Genomic DNA, 24,799 nt, shown 5'->3' with positions numbered 1-24,799 from the left:
GGACTTTGCTGAAGTCCACTCCATTGTTTTTTCTTCTCGTCTGACCTGACGTACTGTTGGGACTCAGCTGTGACCTGCGGTTCGAAGTGCTGTTCATATGAACATTATTCCAGCCTCAGCACATGTTTACAAACATTATTCCTACTGTATGTTGTGTTGTCTGCACTGTGGTCATGTTTGGTTTTCACACAACATCAGCACGGAGCTGGCTTTCAACTTTTATTACACACTCATTTTGATTCTCGGCCACAGTAGGAAAAGACATTGGCTGCTACTGTAACTGCTGCAGTGTAAGTGCTGCTTACAGAACCTGAGTTGTTCTATGACTCTTAACGTCATCATAAACTATTTCGATAACAAAAATGTTAGATCTGATTTTTAGTTGCATTTAAGCAGAAACCTCAACTTTTGTATTATTCTGTATAACTTCTCGTCCCCCTGACGTTTTTTGGAAAACGGTCTATTATTCGAGGATCCAGCCGGTTGAAGCAGATGACGGACGGGTCCCCTGGGCTGTCTGAGCCACATGAGACGCTTCTCCTCAGCTTCCTGTGATCTGCGTTACACTCCCAAAGTGCTTGATTCAAGAAAAGACAGAAATGACAGTATGATCCCAACAGATCACCCAAGACTGACTGACGTCTTAACTTCTTTACATCTTTACTCGGTTCGTTCTCTTCCCCGGCACTTTTAATCAGAAAACATTTACAGAAAAGCTTTTGATTGCAAAGCAGCAGCTATACAGTTAAAACGCCTGGAGACCGCAACCTGTTAGAGCACGTCCTCTGCTCCCATTTGTTCCTGCTTTATTCGGTAATACATTCCAAGTTTCTATGCAAATGACACGCCTCATACAGGACAACATCGTTTGTATATACTGTAAGTACTGTACTGTGCTGTGGCCTCTCCGCGGACGTCCCCCTCTGGGAACACTTCAGCGCTGTCTGTCGGAGCTGCAGTGAGTGGTGTGAGCCGTGCAACCCAGCCACCCTGCTCCAGTGTCCTCGTCTGTCCCTGTCTGGCCTGCCCGCCCCCCCGCCTCCCTCCCGCGGTGTCCTTTCTGAGGGCCAGCTCCTATGAACCCAAACAACAGTTCCATTTGTTCTGCCAGGGTTGGGAATGCACTCAGCCATCTTTAGTTGTGTTGCTGCCAGACCCACTGGATGCCAAACCTGTGGACCTTACTGATATGCCAGCTCCTCTCTGTCTTTGGCTTTCTCTGTGTGTGGCTGTGTGAGTCTGTGCCAGTGTCTATGTTAGTAGTGCCATGGTTCTGAGAAGGGACCAGTTGTGTGGCTGTGATAGTGAAGTGCGTTCGCCACGATCTGTAAATGCAAGATTCCATTCCATTGTCAGCTTCCCACCAATAGAATACACTGCTAACATTTACTGTAAGTGTTTTGTTGTGCGTCTTAATTACTTGCAACAGTTGTTGTTGTTGCCAAGTTTGATCTTTTTTTTGTGTCTGTACCTTTTGAAATGTCATCACATGTTTGTGTTATGTTCCTACAGGTTTCAGATCAGTGGTTGCTACCAAAATGAATGTTCCTTCAGATGTTCATGAATTCTATGAACGCAGTGATGTCAGTTGTACACACCTGTGCCTGACCTGTGACCCGGCCCCGACTGAGGGGCTCTAACTCCAACGGCCATCATGGACATTCTCTCATGGCTTTGGAACCCATCATGTTCACGTTTTGTTTTGTTTTGTGTTGTTTTGCTGTTCATATTTTATTTTTTAGCCCTGTTAGTCACGCATTTCAGTGGATGTAAGTTGTGCTTGGTGCCAGCAGTGCTCAGCCTTGTTTGCTATGTTTGCCATGTCGGCTTATTTCCAGCAAGGTCAGTCACACATTTGGATTAATAAAGTCATGCACTGTGCCTGTTAGCTTTTAGCGCTGCTTCTGATTGCCTTCTTTAGTTTGCCTAGTTTTTCCCTCTTCTATCCAATTCTATCCAATACGGCAACTCTGCCATTAATTCTGCTTTTACAGTATTTGTATTTATTATTTATTTAGTGCAGGAGTTGATGTGGAGTGGATTTTAACAGGAGCTGGTTCAAAACTGCTTTTCATATTTAAAGTAAGAGAGAAGCACAAAGCATGAGCAGCTACTGCTCATTGGAGACAAATAAGCCATGGACAAGCTTCGAACACCTCATTGCCCAACATCACTCCACCCCCATTGTGTGTAGGATGGATGAGTGAATGTATGTAAACACCTTATGGGGTCCCAGAGCTGCTGAGGGTGAAGAGGCACTGGAACCCTTCAGATTGCTCCTGAAGGACTTAAGAAAACAAAAGTCTCTGATAGCAGTCACTCTGTCAGAGCTTCAGTTGTACTCGTCAGTTAAAAAAAAAAGTCCCTCATGCCGAATTGTTCACTGAGCCAAAGACTTGGCAGAAGCCGTGAAAAGGAACAAACAAACATTGTTGTTAGTTCAATTCAATTAAGTTGATTAAGTTTAACCGTAGGCTGAATGCTATGGTTATTAGAAACCACAAGCTCTGAGCACTAGTATATGTACGGACCAGGATTTCCGCTAATAGGTTCTATTGGAATCGGCTTTTAACTTCTTCCTCACTAGCAGCATCTCAGTCAACCTGACAAGAGGGAAAGTGGGCGAAAAGGCATGGGCATGGAGGGCTTTTCTTGGCTGAGTGGAGAGAATGAAGAAAGGCGAGTAATCTGCTCTGTCTGGTACATTACCCATGAATGAGGCCTGAGCTCGTCAGGGGACTCATAGAGGATGCACTCTGGCCTTAGGACACAAAGACAGGGCATGGCCAGTCACTTTGTAGCACTTAAATCCATCGCTTCAGCTTCCACACGTCATTCACTTTTCTCATTTCTGGGCTTCTTTGTTTATGTTCTTGTTGTCTTCATAATATGTTTGCTGCATTTTTTTTCTTTAATATATTGCAGTGTTAAGTTTTAGCTTCTCTGCTTGTGACCATAACAGTTTCTTAATTTGAACATTTGTGGACCTGGATCTTAAGAAGGACCTGTTATACTATAGCTAATTAAATGACGTGCATGTTGCAGACGTTAGGACTTTATTCTGGTGTCTTTTTATGCTGTCCACCGAGCTCTTATCTATGTTAGTGGGCAAACACCTTGTAAACAACTGGTCATTTGACCTTAGTGCCCCTCTTTCCACTTTTAGAACCAAGTGGCCCCTTAATGGGGATGTCCCGGCTGGCATGGATGTGTCCAGACTTGTACGGCCTTTGCCCCCCGCCCCCTCCCACCTCAACAACAGGGCCCCCCTGTGAATCATGGAGATGTCTTAGAAGGGATATGCTCATCTTTCAAGTAAACCGGGCAGTGTTATTCACTCCACTTTATTCTTGACAACAGTTACCATGTAACAGAGCTGATTATAGCCTCATATTAGGTGTTCGTGTCTTTTTCCGCGGTTATGATATCACAAACAGAAGAGTCGGCCATGACCTCACTGCAACATGTTTATGTGCTTGTCCTAATCCAGGGCTCCAGCAGGGTCTGCATTCCTCATACGTGAATTATGGTTTCATCACATGTAGGCTTGGACTGACGCCGCCCCAACCAACTTAAAATGGCCTAAGTCACTGTGTGACAATGTTAGTGGTGAAATATGACTTTAAAGATGGAGAGGCTGCAGGAGTTTAAATAAGAATCCACTAAATGCTTTCGTACATATTCAATTTGAAGACAAGCAGTTGTTAACAGATGGGTAATGGCATAGTCCTTGATGATCTGGAGTAGCTAATTAGGAGAACAACACTGTAATATTTCTGTAATAAGCCAAGAAAGAAGGCTTCATGCCACGTGTGGTGATCATCTTTACACGAGTAGTGTCATTAAATGTTTTCTACCAGATGTGACCCTACAGCCGGCAAACAGTTGCGCCAGCGTCGTGGACCGCACAACAGAAAACTCAGCTCGCGTTCATATTTTGGCGGATCCGGTTTCAGGTGTAATCAGATTACAGGCTCCTAACTACATCACAATATCCGGGCACAATTTAAGGTTTTTTTTTTTTTTTTCATGGAAGATATCAAGTTCCACATCAGACATTCAGATAAGCAGCACTACAGTGCGTTTGTAGGTTTGATGCACCCAGTCGTTTTAAGATATTTTGTTCTGAGGTTCAGTGCAACTGCAACACAGACATTCGGTGCAGACAGTATTGTGTGGGACTTGGCAGACACCCCCTGAAGCGTCTTTTGAAAAAGGTTACCTTGTTTGCCCCTTGAGCTATTTTCGCTCTGCCTCTCTGTCTGGACTCGCCAGTCTGTGAAAATACTCCTCACTAACCTTACCTCCTCCTCTCTCCCTCCCATCTGATGTCTGTCATGACATCACTAACATCAGGTATCTACAGCAAACAGCAGTAAACGGGCTTTTGTTTAATAAGCATTATTATCACACCTGCTTTGCAGCACATTCCTGATTACACGCTCTAATGAGACGGGCACTTCAAGTAGGATTATCGACCCTGGGGGTCTACACCTGAAATTAAGTCCCACTCTTCTTCTGACTTAAACAGCCTGCAGAGAAATCACAGCTCTGACAGCGTGGTTGATCCACTTGTTTACCCGCACACACCGACTGCTGTGATCTACACTGTTGATGTGATAGTTGCTTTCAAGTTAAAAGAACAGAGTTATAACTTCAAAGAATAATTATTGTCCAGAAACCTGCCTGGTTGCCATGTAATAAAAACACCGTAGTCATCATCCCCATGACAACGGGTTAAGTGGAGTTTCAGGTCTGTTTTAAGTCTTTTCACTATTAAACTGGAACTCACTTGAGCGTCATCAAAAAAAGTAATATGAAACTGCAATATTCTACATACTACATGAAAACACAATTTTTATATTTTGTAATTAACAACAATTATATTAATTATAGTTTTTTGCTCTGACATGTTTGCCATTTTTTGTTGTTGCATCATCTCCGACTTTAAGGTGAACTTTGTGCTTTATAAATCATCTGACTCACCATAGATGTGGCCAAAGCACCGTAAAACACTTCAGAGTTAAGGTCCTGGATGTGTTTGTTTTCAGTAGTACCTGTTCTGTCATGCCCAATATGTTTTTCGTTCAGTTGCTAAGTGCAAATATACAGGAAAACCTGTGTCCTGTCCCCACACAGAACATTATTTTTTCCAGTCCCTAAGTGGGTGGTGGTAACCGTTGTCACTTTGCCTCCTATACTGTGGGCATAGCACATAATTGTCTCTGTACCAGATCTGCAAAACCACCTATTCATCCAGTGTTTTTATGGTTGTGGATACGTGATCACCAATTTCAAGCATTTACTCCAGTGTGCCATATTTGATTAAACCATGAAGGAGCTGTGGGCTGGTTGTACAGCGTGTTCTTGGTGTCTGTCGGCTGAGAGTGGAGTAAAGGACAGTTTGGAAAATGTCACATAAAATGTGAAACCTGTGTATTGGAATAAATTAGTGCTGCAAGATTAATCCAACCACAGTGAGTCTGAGTAATTATATAGTAAGCTGAGATGAGTCAAACGGCGGTTTGCTGGTTATTTTCATTCATAATGAAGATGTGACCCATGGAGGCTGACAAAGTAAGTCAGATGCAGGACATGTAACAGTGTCTAGAATTGTACGCAGTGAAGCTGCAGCATCATCAACAAGACAACAGCTTTATGATCTCATGTGCTAAACGCAAAACGACCCAGGATGCAGTCCTTGGCAATGGCATCCTCCCAGAACACAGTGTTGCTTCTGATTAGTGTCAGGCAATTATGGTTTAGAAGTGTCTTAAATGATCTGTGGTATTTGAGAAGCAGCAGCAGCAGTATCGCCTCCAGATGACAGGATTTTAAAGGCTGGGGATACAGATGCACAAACAGGATATGTTTATGTTTTAACTCTGGGAAAACAGCACAATTTTTTTAATTTCTAATAGAGTTCAAGACAAAAAGCTTTTTTCCTTCTTCCTGTCCTTTTTAAATTATCCTTCTTTTCTATTGTGCAAAAGGGGCTTTCCACTGTTAAAAATGTATGATATTGTTTCCTCTTTTGTTTAGTAATCCTGGCCTGTATAAAGCCAGAGTCTGTTTTTCACCTGTGGGGAAGAGCTGCCAGTCACTGACAATAGAGAGGATGGCGTTCCAGCGCTCACAATTACCGCTGAAAAGGTCCGGACTGTGGCACGTTTAACGGAAACGTTTATGTGTAATAATCTCTTGTAATTGAGGCCTTTTGAAGTAATGCCTGGGTGTTGATAGCCATCATTGTTTTCCTGTCATGCACACCATGCAGCTATGTTCACACCTCCACTGGAGTCGCTTTACCACAAAGCATCATATTGAGCCATATACGTTTCAACACGATTAAGAAATACACATTGATATCTCTTTAGTACTTCACCACCGTTCAACTAGTTTGAACACAGACAGACAGACAGAAAGGTCTCAATAAAGTGACATAAAAGCTTTGGAAAGCAGACAGACAATGAAAATGAACAGCTCCAAGCACAACAGAACAGGCCAATGTCAAGTTCTGGAACTGGTCCAGCCACCACAACAATGCTTATTCAGCTTTATCTGCCTTGGTTCGACTTTGATATTGTAATTTATGTTATTTGACACTTATCCAAAATGTGCTATTTTACTCCCCAGGGTGAAGGCTTTGCATAATCACTCAAGGCTAATTTCCTATAGAGAGACTGCACCTTTTTTAAAACTGTGGGCTTTGATGCTGTTAAGGTATCGGGTATTTATACAGCAGTATGTACTATTAAGATGAAGTGAGATTTGGTCTTTTACAAACGGCATGTACACGATCCATCCATCTATCTTAGAGTTTTAGAAGTGCTGGAGTCAATCCCAGCTGCTGAGAGAGGCAGCGCTATTACACGGCCAAAATAAGGGAGACAGACAACCGTGCAAGCTCACATTCACACCTATGGGCAATTGAGAGTCTCTAATTAACCCACATGTAACTGCATGTCCTAGAAGCCAAATTACAAACACGGGCCCAGGAAGAACGTGCTCCTCTCACAAAGGCACCTGGTTGACCTGTGGATTCGAACCTTAGTCCTTCTGGCTGAGAAGCCGGCGCTAACCACCACTCCAGAATATATCTAATTTATTTTCACAATGAAACAAAAAAGGCTCAAGGTGTCAGCAGAACATTTTACGAAGCGTCAAACCTGCTTTGTGTTCTTGTCGTTTACCCACAATGCATCCTGCCTCCCCAAGTGAGTCAGCGACCCTGTGACCCCTGTTCTTCTCTTTGACCTCCTTTGCTAGATACTGACCACCCCAAAAGAGCTTCAGATGCTCTGACCAAGTGACTCACATCTCTGTCCTCCTCTTTCCTGTTTCCAGCACGTTACCTTGTTAATGTTCCCCTGCTGTGCAGTACATCCCTCCCACCAACAGGTGCCAGAGACAGCGTTCACTCCACCTGTCAGTGTTTAGCCTGTACATTGGTCAACGTGGGTTAAAGTAACAGTTAAAGCGTTACTTTCTACACACATGAAACAAAGTGACATTAAACTTCAGGGCCTTTTAAAAAGTTATAAAAAAAAAGTTATAAGCTGGAGAGCAAATTCTCCAAGTTTATTTATCTATCTATTCTATTGATCCTGAGCAAGACTTTTTCTGCACATGCCTCCTTTTTTCCTAACCTACACTTAGTCATGTTCTAAGCTGTGTCTTAATTGTATTATGTTTTATTTATTCAGCTTAGCTCATGTTTTAGATCTGTGCTTGAGCACTAGGTCAGGAAAACCCCATCGTCTCTTTACAGTCGAGACTGAGAAAAACAGAGCTGCCTCTATGGAAGATTAGCAGTGAGATGATTCATGAACCTAAAGTAACATCAGGTCCAACAGCTTGTATTGGGCTTCGGTGTTATTTACCAGAGATTCTAACACTTAAAAATAACCACACTTTCTCTCTCTCTCTACTGTGTTTCATTCTAAAGGATCCCACTGTTTCTCTCTGTCTGCCTGCAAGCGAGACCTCTTGCACGCGTCAAATGTGCCCCTTCGACCCCCTCGCGTGAATAAAATATAGACCTGTCTCTGTGTCAACCAGAAGGTTGATAGGAATTTATTCACAGTGCAAGTTGCACTAAGCTGCTTAAACATTTAGATGCATCAAAATGTATCCCATACGCTCATAATTACATATATTAGTCACAGATGATCACTGGGGTGTGAGGTCATAGTTGCCGTCGATTTTTTACATACTGGAATCTTGATCGGATGGTGGATGGATTTGGTGATTATTCACAAATGTTCTGTAGCGACTGCAATAATGAACAAAGTTTGCTAATTCAACTGTGACTTTTGTTTGAAATATGACGCATTTCTTTCATAGCCACTCACTGTTCTTACTCACCCTCGACAGGTGGTAGACATCCAGATGGCTACTTGAATGTTGCGTCCAATAGACCACTTCCTCTTGGCCATTAATTAGTTCAGAAGTTCTCTGAGTGTGCATCACGTAGGTAGATGCGCTGCCAAGTAATTCATGTGTGGCTGCATGTCCGATCCTGCGCAGGCTGAGCCGTCCTGCCCTTCTTGTACCCTCGGCATATAGAGCTTCAGTGTGATCCAAATGTGAGGAGGTTCCTAATAACTGTTGGCACACGATCTGGCATTTCTGATCAAAAGAAGTAATTTGTTAAAATTGGAGCTTTGTAGATGATAAACGAGTCTTACACAATAACAATTGGTATAGATGTGTTTTGGTAACCATGGTATGACTATAAGCTCGTTAGGATTCTTGTGAAATCCTTAGGAAGAGTTCATTTTCGTTTGTGGTTTTTGTTACCTGTAAAACCATTTCAGACTCCTCGAGGAGTCACCTTTCAACCACCGTCTTATCAGTCTTGTCTTCTTTATAGTAGTTGCCATACAGCTACAGTGAATTGCAATTTAGGTCTATAGAGAAATACACTGTAATTGACCATTGGCTAAATAGACTCGACTCTTATCAATAAGTTGATGTCACATCTATTGGCGAGATCACGCTTTAAAGCAGTTTGTGTGCCGGCCGCTTTGCACCATTTGTTTGTCCTGATCTGAAATACTGCTGATGCTTCAATGTCCAGCAGTTGGAGACCCCTGCTCGCCAACATAATTCTCAAGAGTCTTGAATTTTTCATGTTGCTGGGACATTAAATCTTTTTTTTTTTTTTCTGTCTTCATAACAGTTAGTTGACTTTGCAGAAAGTGCAATAGTGACTTTTGATGGAACTATGTTGGGAATAGTCCAGGACGGAAGCGGCTAGTCAACCACTGTCCTCTGTCACATTTTGCACATGGTGAACTTGCAGGTCTTGGCACACGTTGGGTGGTGGCTGTGCTCAGTGACTCATGAGGCGCCCAGTGTCTGAAACTTTCGTCAAACGTCTGGCACATGGTGTGTGTGTCATTGTGGCCTGTGACGCTGGTAGCTCTAAACTCCCCAGTGGCTCCTGATTGGTCGAGTAGGAAATGAGGCGCAGGTAAGGGCCAATGAATGAACTTTAAGAAGGAAACAACACAGTGTGAGCAACTGCGTTACCAAATGGCTCTAACTAACTTGTAAAGATCACCCCGACAATACCTTTCACTTGCGTCATTACTGAGTGGAAATGTCTAACTATTGCCAGCTCATTTAGAATTATAAACAGGATGAAAGGTTGTCATCTGTTGCAAATAAGAATGTTACTTTTTCTCTTTCATGTTTTTTTAATTATTTGTGCAGCCCCCCTTTGTTTTCATTGCTTTTAACAATATGTGTTAAAATACAAGCAATGGTGTGATGCATTTTTATAACAGACTCTAATTGTTTCTTCATTTGACCAACATTGTGGTTTTGCATACAACAAAGGGGTTGTGATATTAAAAGCAAAAGGCCATGTTTGCTCACCTACAAGGATGCTCATGGCAATGCCATGCTTTGCTAAGGGCTGAGTTGTAGTTTCACTTGCCTCCTGGTCAGAATAAGTTCTGCTTAGTGCTTAATCACCAGGAGGGTGATTGGAGCCTGTATAACCTCTTAGTGTTGTCATTTAGGTTAAATCATTATGCGTAAGCATTCAGACCCACCAGACAATCAGACAGGAATCGCTGCAGCCCAGTCAAATGATTCAGCAGATGTTGGGTTGCTTTTGCCTTAAGAGAGTTAAGTAATGTTGCAAACGTAGAAGTGAGCCAATTTAATTTTTCTTCTTCCGTCCACAGAATAATAATTAAGAGAACTTCCAAAAGGGCTCGTTGCCAGTCTTGTAAAGATGAGATCATTGTGCAACGTCAAATAATTTTTATCAACTCGACTGCCAAAGATCGGGACTAATGAAAACGGCAAAGTGAGAGCAGTCAGCGTTTCATACTGTCGCTCTTTTGAAATTCTTCTTGCTTGCAGTTGAAACCTTTCGTGTGGATGCCAAATGAAGATGAATGTGCTCCAAACTTTAAAGGTCCAGCTGCTGCATAAGTGTGTGCGATGCAGAGGTTAGGCACATCATCAGATAGAGTTTCCTAAGATTTGGGGAAAGATGTATTTCATAAGAGACAGGAGAGCATTAAGATGTAGGAAATGTCAAGCGCCGCTGGGTGGTTTTGTCAGATGCTCCTCTATGCTGTGATCTCCCTCTCCATCAAGTTACAAGGAGGGAGCAGTTATAAAACCGCCACGATACAACCAAACATTGGTGCGGTCAGATCATATCCTGTGTCTGTTTGCTGAGCGAGCGGACGAGACTGAAGGTACAGAGAGGAGAGGGGGGGGTGGCGCTGAGCAGGGGGAAAGCAGACGGGCGGGGGTCAGGTGACGTGACTTTGTACTCTGCAGCTCAGTGACCTTGACAAATGAGCCATAGCCAGCAACTCCCCAGCAGCACCTTCCTTCCTCGCCGCCTGCTTCACTTTCTCGCTTGCCTCTCTTTCTCACGCTTCCTGTCTCTCCCCTTTTCTCTCGTCCCCCTGTCACTGTTCGCGGCGCTGCCAAAACGCAGCACCACCTCTCCTCCACGCTGCAGCTCACCCCCATCTTACCTCACGTCTGCTCTTTTTCCAGACAAGCGGGTTTAAAAAGTCAACTGCATATTGAGCCGTCTAGACCGAAGCCGGTCAGCAGCCAGCCCTCCCCTCCCCCAACACCCCCCACCACCAGCAGTCCCTGAATTGCAAGTTGCTGGCTACAGTGGAAAAAAACGGCGTGCAGTAGGTGACCTTGCTGAGCTGTGCCACTTTATTCTAGTCAAGTTCTTAAACAGCTTTACAGCCACATTATATAATAATAAACTGTAAACGGTAAGATGTGATTATATATGAAGGACACATTCTCTAACCACAACTGTCTGGGACATAAAGGTTTATTACTCCAATAAAATCTAATTTGCCTTTCTCTAATAATTAAATTTTATGTTTCCCTTTTTTATTTTTTGTAAATGCCTGCAGCAACTGTTTGATTGACTTTACACGTGCTTGTTATTGTTGTGGTTTGTGTTATTATATAGTGCAAGAATTATTTCGGTTGGGGAAACCTAAAATATGAATTAGCTGATCCTAAAAGCACAGTTTGTGGCATTGCACATTCTTGAAAAAAAACCTCCCAGCTTCTTCTTCCTGCCAGGCTATTGTTTATTAAGTGCGTTATCATACACACAATATGCAGAAACCCCTTTATATTGTGGTGTTTTTATTCTTTGTTGTGTCATGAGGTGCCTTTGCCCAAAGTGTGACATTCCATGTAAATCAACACACTTATTTAAGACGTCTCCTTTCTGCTGGTGGTCCTGCCATGTGCAGCTTGATGCGCTTTCCTCAGCAATGACTCCATCGCTGCTGTAAAAACACAGCATTGACAGCTTGATTTTCCAGTAGAATTGTTACAATTAAGTTGTCTTCGATAATGTCACTTAAGTTCACCACAACAAATCCAGTCAGGTTTGCAGTTCTTGGTTACTTCTCTCCCCCGGGGGAACTCGAGTGATGCCACAGATATCAAGAGTAATTTTTGTTGGTGTGAAGTTAATAAAAAGGGATTGTCGAAACGAACCTCACATAATCGTTCTCTCATCCCACAAAGGCTGTGAGCACAGATCACAGAACAGGACAGCAGAAAATTGTCTCGGTAATGGCTGGAAAGTGAAGAACACCTTTGCATTTTGCATGTGGAACAAAGTGCCTGACTCGTGTCTGGTTACAATATCCACTTAGATTCTGTGAAAGCAGAGGAAATGGCAGGACGGTTGTCACTTCTGCTGATTGCGACCATGAAGTGCTTGCAGCTATCAGTGAGCATTTATTACATTTTGAGTGTGTGGGCAACATGTAGGACAGACTTCCTTGGTGGATTTGAAGTACACCTTTTGAGCCCACACTGGACACATATCGCCACATACCTGTGACGATCTGTACCTAGTTCTTCTTCAATTTCACCTCAAAAGTGAGTTGAAAAATCAGCCAAGCAGTGCACATTGACTACCCTCTAGAGAATGTGTGGTGGACCTTCAAAGCACAATATGAAGCTGAAGCTACTTGCAAACTCTTTTCTTTGATGGTTTATCTCTCTTACATCTTTGTCTAACCCACAAGTCCTGCTCTCCCGCCCACCTTCAGCGCTACTTTCTTTCCGTTTCCCACCCATACAGCCTTTCTGTCCCTGTTATCCCTGGGCTGGTGGTCTGTCCCTTTGGGAGGTTAAGGGGCACCACGGGGAAGAGGGCAGTCGGCAGGTTGTGCGAGCACCATGCCTGCGTTTTCCCACAGCCCACGTCAAATGCTGCTGAACCTTGACCCCAGTGGGTCCTCACTCTCAAGATTGGTGTGGAACACAATTCAGACAGCCAGACCTTATTCAGGAGCGAACCTTCCATTGGAGGAGAAAAGAATCACCCCCATCCCAATTATAATCAGTGCCCTCCCTTTGTCTGCTGGTCAAGCAGGGTCGGACGACCGGCCGCCACTAGCTAGGACAAGACTTCCGAAAAGCCTATTCTTAGTCTATTCTTATTCCTATTATTTGTGTGATTTGACCCCCAGGTTGCATTGCTGAGTCACAGGGATCAAACACTGGGAATCTCCGGGGGGTTTCTTTCATGGAGTTTTTTCACCCATTGAAACTTATCCTTCTTCACTTCTTGAATACTTGTTGATGGTCATCATTGAGTTTATGCATAATTAAATTAAAAAGCACATGGCAATGCTTTCATCCTTCATCCGTTGTGGGGCTAAATGTTTGTCCCTGACTGCCTTTATCTCCCTTAAGTGCAGCTCTGGTTGTACATTTCTGACTTCTGGCCTAAAATCTTTACCAGAAGCTGTAGATATTCAGATGGGCAAGAATTATTGTAATTATTGTTATCTAAATACATAAAACATGTGAGATCTTAACACCATAACATTGTAATGCATTACCTCGTGCTAATTTACTGTCAGTGATTAATATGACATTTGATAGTTGTGTCCTTCAGATGTTAGTGGTGCCTGAAAATAACTTGGTAGCAGTAAACCAATCTTTTGAGTTTGTATTAGTATATAATTATGTAGTTTGATCTTCCTCATTAGGAACCTTGACCTGTTTGTAGCTTGGCCAATTTAACGTAGAACAGCAACTAAGGATTTCTTGGAAACCCATTATTCTGTATTTGTTTTCAATCGACTATTGGTGTGGCCAAGAAATTGAGGATTTGGTTACAAGGCATAAACTCTGAAGGCGTTGTCTCTGAAGACAGTCTGCAACTGAAGCCAATCAGTGCAGAAGGTGCAGTGGAAGACGTAGTGCAGAGCTATCCAAGAAGCCATCGAGGCATGGAGAACTGAGAAGGACTTATCTGAACTGACAGCATGGTTTGATAAAACGAGGGAGAAACTCATGTGCATAGACGGAGTCCACAGAAGACTCGGGTCAGGTGGCCTCATGGGCAGAGTTGCCAAGAAAAAAACCCTAAAGTTGGCAGATCAGAACAAAGGGTTGCAGTGGGCCAAGATGCACAGACAGTGTTCTTCAGAGTCCTGGAACCATGTTGTGGTCTGATGAGTCCAAGTGTTTGAGGCGTTCGGATCCAAGCAAATAACATACACCATGGATTTCACACAGAGCTCTTGATAGATGATGGATGGCTGCTTAGCACCATCAGTGAGGCATGGCGATGGAAACGTAATGATCTGGGGATGCTTTGACAATGAGACTGTGGCCAATGTGCATTTTGTGCAAGGCATCGTCAGTCACCATGGATACTACTCCATACTGTGGAGGCATGCTGTTCCCCCTGGGCAACCACTGATTAGGGATAACTTCATTTTGCCACAGGACAACAACCCCAAGCACTTTTCCTGGTTGTGTAAGAATTTTTTGGACAAGAAAGTAGCTCCTGGAGTCCTCACGGTGCAGGCTTGGCCAGCTCAATCACCAGATCTGAACCTCATCAAGACGGTGTGGGGGGAACTGGAACCGAGAACTGAGATCACTGCCTGACCAGCGCAGCAGATCTTTGGGGATTGCTGTAGAAGGCCTGGGAGGAAATCTTACCTGAATATCTGCAAAAAGGCTTTTTTTTGCTTGTTTTGAGAACTATTTAAATACATTTGAGTGAATAAAAGCTAATAAATATAATAGAATTACTTACGTGCGCATGTGGTCATAATTATGAATAGAAGGAAGTAGAGGGGGGAGAAAAGGTAGAAAAAGGTCCCATGGCATATGTGTGTCTAAGTCGTTACCTCTGTGTGAGGGAAGGTCAGTGTGTGTATAGACTGCAGCTTGACGCATGGTTTAAATCTTTTGCAGAAGGGGAAGACTTTGATTGTAATGCCGCGTGCTGTGTGCTAAAGCGGTAGTGTGCTGCTGCTTTCAGCCTGGTCAACTGTCAGGACTGAAGCGTGAAAGCCTCCGAGTGAAAGAGATGGAGGGTCCCACCAGGGGGGTCCTGGAGGAGGAGGGCTTGTGATGGACCTCCTGGTTTTTTGAGAGCCCTCTGTGTGGGCTCCTACAGCAAAAGGGGGCCCCCTTCACACGCAGGAGAGAGGGAGGGCAGACTCCAGGGAAGGTGCTGGCAGCAGGGGGCACGGGCAGGATGCCAGCTCACCCCGTCAAGGCGCATAGATCAGATGTTCCTGTCATGGAGCCCTTGGCCTTTTATTAAATTAAGTTACTGTAAATCTGTGATAAGCAAAGCAAACACTAGCGCCCCACACACCGGATATTCTGCCCCTACAGACCGGTAGGACGCTGGGAATAGTGTCTCACAGGTCAGTCGCTGGTGAAGGGGCCGTGTCCCAGCTACTGAACCTGCCAATTATCTTTTAACCCTACATGTATGAGGGATGTACCCCCCCCCCAACACATAGTCCAGACCGTAACCTCACCAGGTTTCTGACCTTTAACTCACCGAAAAAAGTGTACTTCACATTAAAGAAAATTCCGTTTCTATATTCTCAACGACTAAAGCATGCTTTGCTGTTTTTCCAGTACAGTAACTGGTTGGAATTTATTAAAAGTGGATAAACATTATTGAATTATCACCCAGCCCTAATCCCCAGTGTTTAGGGATGTTTGACTATTTGTTCTGCAAACACACTCTGCATCTGCTGTTGCCACTAGCAGACTTGAGACATGGGTCATTTACTCAAGTAACAGCAGCCAGTGTTTTTGGAAGTCATCTGATCTGCTGCAAGAAAAATAAAAATAAATACCTCTGTGCTTGTAAAAACAAAGCAAAAAGAGAGCAACCTGCACATCGTCCAAATGGGAATCTTCCCGGGAACATCTTTTAGATAAATTTTCAGAATGCCTGCCTATATGGAAAGCACATTATCACTGTGTTGACTGTTAAGTGCAATAGCATTGTTCCAAGGAGCACATTGACAGAGTCGACAAGAATGTCTCCTGTGCAGCCTTGCTCTGATTTACAGCTCCTCTGAGGACGACTGTGATCTGTCAGTTGGCTTTGAAGAGAAGTGTACTGCAAGTGAATCACTTTGAACCTGCACTGCGCCGAGCCCGAGAGAGACCCGTGGTCCCACCTGAGTGGAGCAGGACAGTAAATCTAAAAGCAGCTCCATTTGCACTGTGACATGGGGACTTGAGGCTGAGCCTGTTGCCTGCTGAATCCCTCGCTCCAGCTCCTCTACAACCGTGGCTTCCTTCCAAGGTGGCCTCAGCCCTTGTACTGCTCAGCTTGTCCTGGAATGTTTCAACAGCAAACTCAAAGGCCTTGTCTTTCTCCTTTTTTGGGATTGTTTTAGAATCAATAAAATACATTTTTGTCACTTTTTTATGTTCTACTGATGCACTTTTCTTCTGGTCGAAGCTTAAAGCCCTGCCACATAGTTCGGCATGTGTTTTCTTCTTTAGTCTTGCAGACGATGTACTTGTTGCCTATAGCGCATGTAGCTGAGATCTTTTTTGCCTTTGATAGCAACCTTCCAGTGCTGACTGTAGATGTGCCCACAACAGCCACAGCATCACTTTATGCACAACTATGATCCTATACATGAATGAAGGAGGAGCCTTCCTTGTGTGCTGTCCCAGAATAACACGAAGGGGGTGCTGAACTCGTCACTGAATGCAATTTGGAACCAAAGGTGGGAGTGTCGTGTGCCTCAACCACAGCTGATACTTTCACTTAACAGATGAGCAGCTCATTACCTGCTTTGGGTAACGCTTGGCGACAGTAATCCCTTCAGGTGCAAAACCTTGGGTCCATCGCTCAAGGTGTCACAGCCATGCTTAAATAGGCTTTAGGCTTTAGTTGGTGGCCAGCGGGTTGTTTCATTTGACACTTCCCACAGTTTGTGATGCAATGTTTGTTTTTTTAGAGGCTTCCCAAGTGTCCCTCTGTCTGGGACCTCTGGGCTCTCTTGTGTCTTTAAGGCTCTTTAGGTAAGCCGGAAAAGCAAACAAAGGCATATCTATCATATAGTAAGTGGATCTCACATTACGCTCCCATTTCAATGCGGTCACCAGTGTGGGCCCATTTCCAAGTGACTGATATCTTCACAGGGGGCAACATGTCAAGGGATGGTGTAATTGATTGTCTTGGATATTTGAGTATGCCACTTTCTCTAGTTCACAGACCCCCTAATGCTTCCTTCTCCAGGTTTATAGCTTACCCGTGTGGTGAGGTTATGACAGTGGAGCATGATAGACATGTTGTCACAGTACGTATTTGGGCAGAGTGTTGGAGGCCTCGCTGGCCGCTTTATGGGGAACAATTAAAAAGTATCAAATGCTTGCAGACATATGTGATCTCGGCCTCTTCAGTCCACCTATCACGTTGAGAACTTACTGTACTTACCCAAATAAAAACACTCATTGCTGAAATTGCTGCTCCTCCGTGACTGATTAGACTTTTGCTTTAAAGCTCTTCTGGCTCCACAGTGGACGTTGGGAAATTGGTTGCCAAAAGGATAAACTGTTTTTTTTCACATTGCCTTTATTTGTGTTTCATTATTAGTTTATTTTTTAAACATATGGCTTAAGGGCAACATCTTCTCAAGTGAACATTTCCTGTTTTTACTTTTATGATTGTGTTTCTTAAACAGGAAGCGATTATTAGCCTTATTTGATATAAAAGCGTTTAATTTTGATACTGTTTTCTGAGCTTTTGAACCTCACGCAACTACACGAGCCAAACTCAACAGAACAAAAAAGAACATGCCCTAGATAAAAAACTGAGCTGACAACGCAGGTCACTTTCTTATACGATACAGATCTGCGTCCAACAAATCTGCATCTGGGTTTGCTGTTATTTTCTGCAAGAACGCTACAACTGACTAGAGCTGCCAAGAACATGTACATAGCGAGAGACCACTGAACCACGGCAAGTCTTCTTATCTGAAAGATCACGATTGTAACATGTTAAGTGAGTTTACTTTGTTGCCCCTCACTCGAGTAAGGCACTTAACCTGAATTATTCTGTCGACTCGACTGCAAGAATATTACAGGGGACCTCAGTTTACAGATAATGTAATGATAATGCTGGGAAATAATCGCTTGACTTTGAAGCAAGTAAGTCGGCATTGCAACAAATGTGGTTCTTAGGCTGTGGTTTCCTCTCGATCCCTGAGTTGTGAGAGTCAAGTATTGAAATCTTCATTTACATTTGATTGTAATCAATTATAATTGTAAAGCAGGAACCATGGGCTTCTTGGCAAAGATGTGTAAAGTCATCTGATTTGAAAAATACAGGCGCTGTGAATGTGGACATGAGTGAGCTTGTTTAGTGTTTGTCTGTGTGCTATCGCTATGAAACTGGAGACAACCTGCACAGTGCAAGCTGCAGATGTGAGAAAGAAGGAAGTAAGCAAGTCCGAGGAAGCAGAGAGGGGAGGAACACGGTGTGCAGATTGTCTTTTACAGTACGTCTGACAAAGGCAAACATCTGATTTTCACCTCGTCTGGTTTATTTTCAGCTGAGCAGCACTGAATGTACACTTTTACAGGATGCAGGTTTGTCGGGTTTTCGCAGCAGCCGACATGATGCACCTCCTCAGCTCCAACTCTGCCTCAGGCGCCCGTCTCTCTGTCCGCCTTCCTCGTTGGTGCGTTTAGTTGGTCAGGAGGCCAGAGCTCCCAAAGCCGCAGCTCTTTTTATATTACCAGGGTATTCTTGACTTGACGCGACGCCAACAGTGACTGTCACATGTAGTAATTAGGCGCAGGTCAGGAGCAGCTGGGTGCATGTGCCATGCGTGCCCATCCAGTCTTAGAGAGCGGAGGCAGACCTGCCAGGCTGCAGCTTATGCTTAGCTGATTGTGCAGCCACTCCCTGAAGACAGTGGGTCACAGACTGTCAGACCTAAAATACAAGCAAGTTACATTTGTATAAGTTTACTTCAAAATGTCTAAACAATATGTGACATTTTTATTTATTATATCTAGAAAAACTTACTGTTGAGCGTTTTGTATCCAGTATTACCAACAGACCGTCTACTTTGTCATATCATTCATCATTCATTCATTCATCATCATTAAATCAACTTAAATATAAGCAATATCTTAAAATCTTCCATGGTCAGCAAATTCACCATCTGATTTCATGTTTTTTTTGTTTTTAAATCCTGTCTTCACACGAGGCGTGTCCTTAAAACAAATTTTCTTCAAGTCAAGACATTCTAGTCTAGAACCAAAGACGTTGGCCCAGGTCAAACTAAGTCTGCGCTCATGGCCGACACGGCTGGTTCCTGGGAACAGACTTGTCACAGACACGGGTGATTAGAGATTTTTTCACCACCCTTACACTTGAGGCTACAGGCAGTTTTCTCCCATGCACCAGGACCCTGGACTTTATGACCTAGAAGGAGCTAGACTGGGTGACCCAGTGGTCATCCTAGGAGCCATCTGGCGATCCACGTCTTGTGTGGCTTACCCTTCCCAGTGCCTCACGCAATTCCTTAAGCAAGCATAAGTGCGCTTAGGAGGACTTAATCTCAGAAAAACTGGTTTGTGCCACAGCGCTGAGTGCCAGCGTGGATGCTCCTGACTTTTGGGTCATGGGGTTCTTTCGGTCATGTAACACTGAGACAGTTTTTTGGCGGCGTACCCTGTCCGCCTGTTGTGTGATTAAAATCTCTGCATTGGATGTGCCCAGTCAGTGAAATGTGGCCCGTATGAAGGTGTCCGTACCAGCTAGATACTAAGCAGATGGGGGATTCTTTAGTATCTCAGACTTCTCGTGTTATCGTGAGCGCACAACTGTAAAGCTACACTGAAAACCTAATAAGTCATCTGGTGCGGTCGGTAAGATCAGTTGTCTGTTGCATAGTTCTGACGAAGGCATTTGCTGCACTGTGAGATGCTTCTGGGTGTGTTCACTTGGCCTGAGAGGCAAGAAGGGGAAGTGAGAGAAGCTTGAGCGTGTCTGTACTTGCACAGAGGTCAGTGCTGGCCAGTGTAGGGGCCACAGTGTTCCAGAAGAGGGCCCTGGTAATGGACAGACAGACAGAGAGGCAGACAGATAGCTAACTCGATAGACAGACAGACAGACAGATAGATAGATAACTAGACAGACAGACAGACAGATAACTAGACAGACAGACAGACAGATAACTAGACAACTAGACAGATAGATAACCAGACAGACAGACAGACAGACAGACAGACAGACAGACAGACAGATAAATAACCACATACACAACTAGACAGACAGATAGATAACCAGACAGACAGACAGACAGACAGATAAATAACCACATACACAACTAGACAGACAGATAGATAACTAGACAGACAGACAGATAGATAACCACATAGACAACTAGACAGACAGACAGACAGACAGACAGATAGATAGATAGATAGATAACTAGACAGATAGACAGATAACTACCGACAGACAACTAGACAATCAGACGGATACCTAGACAGATAACCAGACAGACAGACAGATAGATAACTAGACAGACAGCCAGACAGCCAGACAGACAGACAGACAGACAGACAGACAGACAGACAGACAGACAGACAGACAGACAGATAACTACAGACAGACAACTAGACAAACAGACAGATAGAGATTTAGACAGACAGACAGATAACTAGACAGACAGACAACTAGTCAGACAGACGCATCATCTGCTCCATAGGTCTGGGGCTACAGCCCGGACTAGGTCGGCTCAAGTTACCCAGACAGATTTGTTAACACTGTTTGGGTCCGCTCGGCTTTCTAGCCAGGCCTCTGAGCCAAACGCGGCTGAGGTGACTTAATCTGTCATTAAACTCACATTACACCCGGACACAGACTCAGCTCAGGGGGACGGAGACAACACTCGCTCTCCCACTCTCTGGCATGGCTGGCTGGATTTGAGCAGACACAAAGAAAGCCCCCCTCTCCCCCTCCCACCCTCCTCATGCCACACACCATGGCACAGCTAGACAGCACAGCACAGTCTAGACAAAAGCAATTTCACTTGAAGTTGAAAAGTCATTTGACTGTGTGACGGGCGCCCGTGTGGATTAAATGGCGTTTACAGCGTGCACAAATCTATTGGTCTTCCTATATTAGAAAAGACCAGTGGTGAATACTGTGTCATCTGCTTTGTGTTGAAAACATGTCTAATATTGTAGTTGTAGAAATATGGACAACGAAAAGAAGGAAAGCAATTATTTGGGGAATTTATTGTCGGGCTGTTCGGGTTAAGTGAGGAAACACCTCTTTAGAATGAAGGAGTGAATGACTACTGATGCAGCTGCTATGACATATACTGTACTTCATCTGATACTTTTCATCATTACTTGCCGTAAAGCTTGGCTAAAAGCAAGCTGTCGGGCTGAGCATCAAACACACACACATGATGGGAAACGCAGTGATGTGGAGCGTGGTTTCTGTCTCACAGCTGCTGACAGTACACATTTATCTTTGTACGTTTTTCACTGGCTATGAGACAAACGGGAGGAGATGGCTGAACTTGGTTCACGTGGGGCAAACCAAATTGCTTCCATTACTCTCAGCTTGAAGATGTCAGGGTCCCTAACAACCAGCGGTGCCTTCAGTAGAGGCCTAAGACGTCGTTTCCCTCTGGGATTAGTTTTTACGTAACAGCTGGTTCTGGTTCTCCCCTCGACCTCCCCCGCTCTCCCCCATTGTCATGAGCTGCCAGAATCCCAGCATATGAACTTCATAATCAACTGTTACAAAGAACAGTGCCAATTCACTGAGCCACATATTTGTCCAATAAGAGGAGGCTTTCATCTACTTCTATGATATTCCTTTAATTCTGTTGCTTTCTGGTTCAACGCTGCGCTTGGACAAATTCATGTCGGTGCGCGTGAAGACAACGCTGTTGCTGAAGACGTAGCATCCATCAACAACATGTAGCTGCAGGAGATGAAAACACTGGGTTTTAGTCCTTGTTACTAAAAGGTCTCATTAGTGCAGGTGACGCAGTCGCTGAAATCACCTGCTGGTGCATGAGACGTGCTGTGGCTTCGCATTTACAAACGTCTCCACTTGTAGTTGATGGGATAATGATTTGTTAGGTGTAATAGTAATGACGAGAGAAGCTCTTGTTCTTTTACCTACAGCCAAACGTAATGTGACGGTTGTGGAGGGACACTGACCCTGAACCTGCTCTCCTCCGCAGATCAAGAAGTACTTTGAGCTGGAGCCGCTGGCCCGAGGGAAACGCTGGATCCTGGAGGGCAGCACCACCGACAACATGGAGGCTGTGAAGGAGAGCTTCGCTCAGTTCATTAACCTGCTGGAGGACAAGGAGACGGAGCCTGCCAGGATATGATGCTAAGAGACGTTAGCAGCCACAGTCCCACCAGTGCCCTGCACACACGCACACACACACACACACACACACACACACTAACACACGAGCAACACTAGACAGGGAGCGCCGTTAGTGATGTAGAGCAGTTCGTCAGCAGAACCCGCTGAACTTTGACGGGAGTAGAGCCTTGTTTTGTCTGCGCCGCTGTGATTAAAGCAGTGGCATTTGGGACGTATGGTCATTACCGACACTGACACTGACACGAACGCACACCCACACACATGCTGCCGCACACGGAAGGAGCCCGGGTTGTTTGTAGACACGTTCCACGCCGCCACTGCTTCGCAGGATGTTTGGGGGGGTGGAGCCCCCCCCCCCCCCCCACGAGCACCGGTGGAGCTCCCCCAACGAGTACTACCGCGATGACCACCCCCCCACGAGCACCAGTGGAGCCCCCCCCACCCCCCCAACGAGCACCGGCGTGCGGTATCCAAAGCTTCGCGTTATGTATGGTAGTTACATATCAGTGTGTGCGTAGCTATTCGAATAGTGTAGTCTGAGTATCTCATGGAATATTACGTACATGCAGACGAGTATATTGCTGTGTACATTCCTGTGCAGCCATACAAGTACTACTAGTCAAATGGGCGCGAGACGCTGGAAACAGGACGAATGCTTTTATAAATGTGCAGCCTAGGATATATTTTCTAGCTCTGTATGTAACCCTCAGAGCTCCTGTCCGATTCTTTTATATATTGCCCTGCACTCATGTCTTCTTTTGAATCAGAGACCAAAAAATGAAGCAGTGATCAACTGGGCCGAGTGTGGCAATGAGACGCATTTAGTTTCATTTCATTTTGCACATGTACTTTTTTTTTGTTTTTTGACATGAACCCTCTGAAAACTGTCTAGCGACTCCAGTCGCATCAGGGCGGAATACAAACTATCAATCAGCCACAGCAACAGCTGCATGTGACAAGTCCCTGTCCGACACCCTAATGCCTTCCAACTGTCTGAGACCCCACCCTGTCTGCTGCCCCCCTCCCCCCCACTGTCCCCATTACTGCACATGCCACATTTCAGCCTGGCTGCGCTCGGTGGACGCCTCACCTCTGAAATGCCGTGTTCGTTGTAGCACAGGTGTGTTGTGATCAGACACGTATGATGTTCACACAAGTCCCTGCGAACTCTGTTTGTGCTTGTCCTTACTTCAGCATTGCTGGGTTTATAGAGATCGATTAACCCGGCACCAGATTTGCCAGGTAGTTTTTTTTTTTTTTTTTTACTATTAGAATGGATCAGTGCATTCATTCCCATTAATGCAATAGAAATGACTAGAAATGATAACAATGTTGGACTTTGCATATCTTCTCACAGGTTTTGAAACACTCGTGCTGTTTGTTTTTGTTTTTTCAATTATGTATTTTGTCTAAAATGCCTATTAAAATTTTAAACATTAAACCACTGTCTCAGCTTTGTGTTGATTATTAAAGCTACACCTTCGTTTTGTGTTTATCAGGTAGAGATGGGGGACAGACAAGCACATTAACTCTAGTATTTATCGGTCAGTGCTGAGCGACTGTGGCATCACTGACCTATTGTACCAGCACTGAGGATGAACTGGCAAAACATGTGATTAGTGTCACATGAAGGTAAAAAGGGTCACAGCTGAACTCTGACGCATGTAGTGAAAAAACGGACCTTCTCGTTTGTGGTGAAAGGTGTCATAGTTTGTGGTGATGAAGCGTCACCGTCTACTGTACATGTTCTCATAGACTGGTTTGTTTGAACCGTGATGAGCTGGATCTGTCTGGTGACCGTTGCCTCACGTTGTCGGACTTGTGATTTAAGATGACCTGCAGAAATCGGAGACGCTGCAGATAATCGGCGAAACGCGGCCGCGGAGCCGGCGCGTCTTTGTCTGCCTTCCTTCCTCAGCTTCCCTGTTTTGAAGTGCTCAAAGTCAAAGTGGGGAAGCTGCAGAACTTTGAGTGCAAAGTCAACTGAGTGAGACAGTGGCTGCTGATGAATGCGCGCTACTCCGTGCTACCTTCCTCCCCCTTTCCTCTCCTTTTGCCCTTCTTCCCTCGCTTTAAAATTAACCGTGTGGCTTTAATACAATGTGTGTCATGCAGGTTGCCCTGGCGACTCTTTGATCCTGTTTTCCAGTCTCTGCCTCTGGGGCAGACGTGCTTCTCTTCAGTCTGCTGCACACCAGCTCTGGAAGCTGCTGCAGCCCTGAGACAAACCATGGGCCGCTGCGCTCGTCTCACTCCCCCTTTTTTCTTCCTGTCGCTCTCACTTTCTCTCTGTTTTTGAGTTCTCTCTGTCTCTCTCTCTCTTTTTTTCCTGGTGTTCTCTCCATCTTCCTGTCTCTTACTCGCTCTGCTTCCCTTTGGTCACGCCAGTGCAGCCCTCCCTCGGCATGGGCATCCAGGATGCCCAGGGGAAGGGAAGAGGCCGGGACCTCAGCAAAGCAGCCCTCCTAGGAGGAGACGAGGAGACGAGGAGACGAGGAGACAAGGAGACAGGCGACTTCTCTTCCTCTCTTCCGTCTGTGCCGTTGTGTTATTCTCCTGACAAAGGAGCAGCCAGTTCTCTCCTCCCACACTGAGCCT

The 24,799-nt window shown here is 44.7% G+C and overlaps 1 protein-coding gene across 3 annotated transcripts in view; it reads left to right on the top strand.

Moving 5' to 3' along the window:
- arl15a (ADP-ribosylation factor-like 15a) overlaps positions 1 to 23,642 on the top strand; it is a 69,881-nt gene extending 46,239 nt beyond the window's left edge. For 2 of the 3 annotated variants that reach the window (XM_029161582.3, XM_041072208.2), the window contains exon 5: positions 22,047 to 23,642. In XM_029161582.3, the coding sequence (XP_029017415.1) occupies positions 22,047 to 22,199 (153 nt within the window). In that variant the 3' untranslated portion in view covers positions 22,200 to 23,642. Of the gene's footprint in view, positions 1 to 1,512; positions 7,899 to 22,046 lie in introns of those variants that run through there. The other variant, XM_041072209.2, reaches the window with a different exon arrangement.
- The last annotated feature ends 1,157 nt before the right edge of the window (positions 23,643 to 24,799 follow it).

This window comes from Betta splendens, chromosome 9, assembly GCF_900634795.4.
Source record: "Betta splendens chromosome 9, fBetSpl5.4, whole genome shotgun sequence".
In the NCBI taxonomy this organism is placed as follows: domain Eukaryota; kingdom Metazoa; phylum Chordata; class Actinopteri; order Anabantiformes; family Osphronemidae; genus Betta; species Betta splendens.
The sequence above is the reverse complement of the archived record's forward strand: the minus strand, read 5'-3'. Positions and strand labels throughout refer to the sequence as shown.